Source organism: Anarrhichthys ocellatus, unplaced genomic scaffold, assembly GCF_004355925.1.
Source record: "Anarrhichthys ocellatus isolate YVR2014 unplaced genomic scaffold, GSC_Weel_1.0 scaffold124, whole genome shotgun sequence".
Classification (NCBI taxonomy): domain Eukaryota; kingdom Metazoa; phylum Chordata; class Actinopteri; order Perciformes; family Anarhichadidae; genus Anarrhichthys; species Anarrhichthys ocellatus.
Window position 1 is genome coordinate 319,793 of NW_022280154.1, and position 1,805 is coordinate 321,597.

General features: G+C 41.8%; 1 protein-coding gene across 1 annotated transcript in view; it reads left to right on the plus strand.

The window, feature by feature from the left end:
• LOC116399695 (beta-1,3-N-acetylglucosaminyltransferase manic fringe-like) overlaps positions 1–1,805 on the plus strand; it is a 20,970-nt gene that overhangs the window by 15,469 nt on the left and 3,696 nt on the right. Inside the window, exon 4 of the mRNA XM_031877052.1 lies at positions 664–792. Within this exon, the coding sequence (XP_031732912.1) occupies positions 664–792 (129 nt within the window). The remainder of the gene's footprint in view (positions 1–663; positions 793–1,805) is intronic.

A 1,805-nucleotide genomic window follows, 5' to 3' on the forward strand; every position in this document is an offset into this window, starting at 1 on the left:
GTGTGTGTGTGTGTGTGTGTGTGTGTGTGTGTGTGTGTCGTGCTTTACAGTAGATGATGGAAGGAAAGAACAGAACGAAAGGAAATGTCAGGAAAAAAGGGAATAGAAAAGGACAATTGGTAGAGTGGTAACAAACTGAATAAATAAACACTGATGAGTAAAGGAAGGCAGAGGATACGCAGCGCAGAGCAAAAAACAACAACAAACACAATCCACTAATTTGTTGTGTAATTACAGCCGGCCCTAAACTCCGAAACCGATTTATAACAAACAAACAGGAAATAACAAACAAACAGCATCAGTTGGAGAAATGGCCCGAGTCAGCAGATACAGACGTGCAATTCTCATCAGGTGGTTTTAGAAAAGAGCGAACGATCAATGTGAGTCTGAAGAGAACCCGACAGGAGAGGGAAAAAAGAGTATTACTGCTATCTAGGGTCAGCGAGTAAAGCGCTCCGTCTGTTTTCTTCTTCTTCTCTATTACAGACGTTTGTTTGTCAGTCAGGCTTGATGCCTCACGTCCAGTCGGTAGAAGAATTGTCGTCTATTTGCTGAAATTAATTTACACTTAACTGATGAGCGAGTGGTGCAGTGTGATTCTTTAACATGGCGTCAGGTTCCATCAGCGATATACTGTATATTCCCCTGACATTGGCTGTGTACACGCCTTTATTTGAATATCTGTGTGTTGTGCTTTGTGACTCAGAGGGAAGTGCGGTTCTGGTTCGCCACAGGAGGAGCAGGGTTCTGTCTGAGCCGGCGGCTGGCGGAGAAGATGGCTCCATGGGCCAGGTATGAAGTCAAGCCCCCTGTGCATGTGTGCACATTGTCTTCATAGGAACCAAATGACTCGTTGGATTTGTCGAAGTCAGAGACACACAATGAAAACACGTGTTTGCATCTCATTTGGAAGGTGCAGGTTATTTTATCTCATTCATGTCAGGTTTAAGCAGAAACTTCTTTAGTTCTCATTTCAGTGTTATTGCTCTTATTACTCCATTAAATGCTAACTCACCATTTCACAAAATGTATTAGAACTTTAGTGGCAATGAAAATAAACTAGAAGAGACTTGAACAGGCTGTTCTCAAAGCCTTCTCAGCGCTCGTATCTACAAAAATGAATGCGCTGTGATTCGTAGATATCCGATCCACGTCGTCATGAACCAGGAAGTGCAAATACCACAAAACCCAAAATAAGAACGATGTAATGCAGCTTAGACTCTATCATTTGGGATTTGAGAGACAGAAATAGATATCATACAATACATAATGTGATTCCCTTGGCGATCTTGAAAGTGTGCTGTTTAGTGGCAAACGCTCAAAGTCACAGTTTCATGCAAACACTTGAACGAACCAACATTTTCAAAACACTCTTTTGCCAGCAGCAAAAAAAAACAATCCAGCTGAGTAAATGTTCACAGTGATGAATCACCAATCTAAAGTAAGTTTCAGGTCTCTGCAAGTTTGTATTTATGCTGCTCTCAAACAGCTGAGACTAATGGCTGCCCAGGGCGCGAAGGTAGGGAATCAATCTGAGAGTTTACAGTGTTCTTTGCAGAAGGTCAGCAGTGAAGTACATGCAATAAGTAGTTAATGGGCCAAAACATGCAAAATCTGCAACATTGTCCTTTTAGGCTGAAAGTTTTTGTAGGTTTTCTTTTGCAGAATGTCTCAATTTAAAGGCACAGCATCTACAAACATGTCTTCAGTCTGTGTTTTGTCAAATGTAAATCTGCAGTAACTAGTGTGTGTGTGTGCGTGTGTGTGTGTGTGTGTGTGTGTGTGTGTGTGTGTGTGTGTGTGTG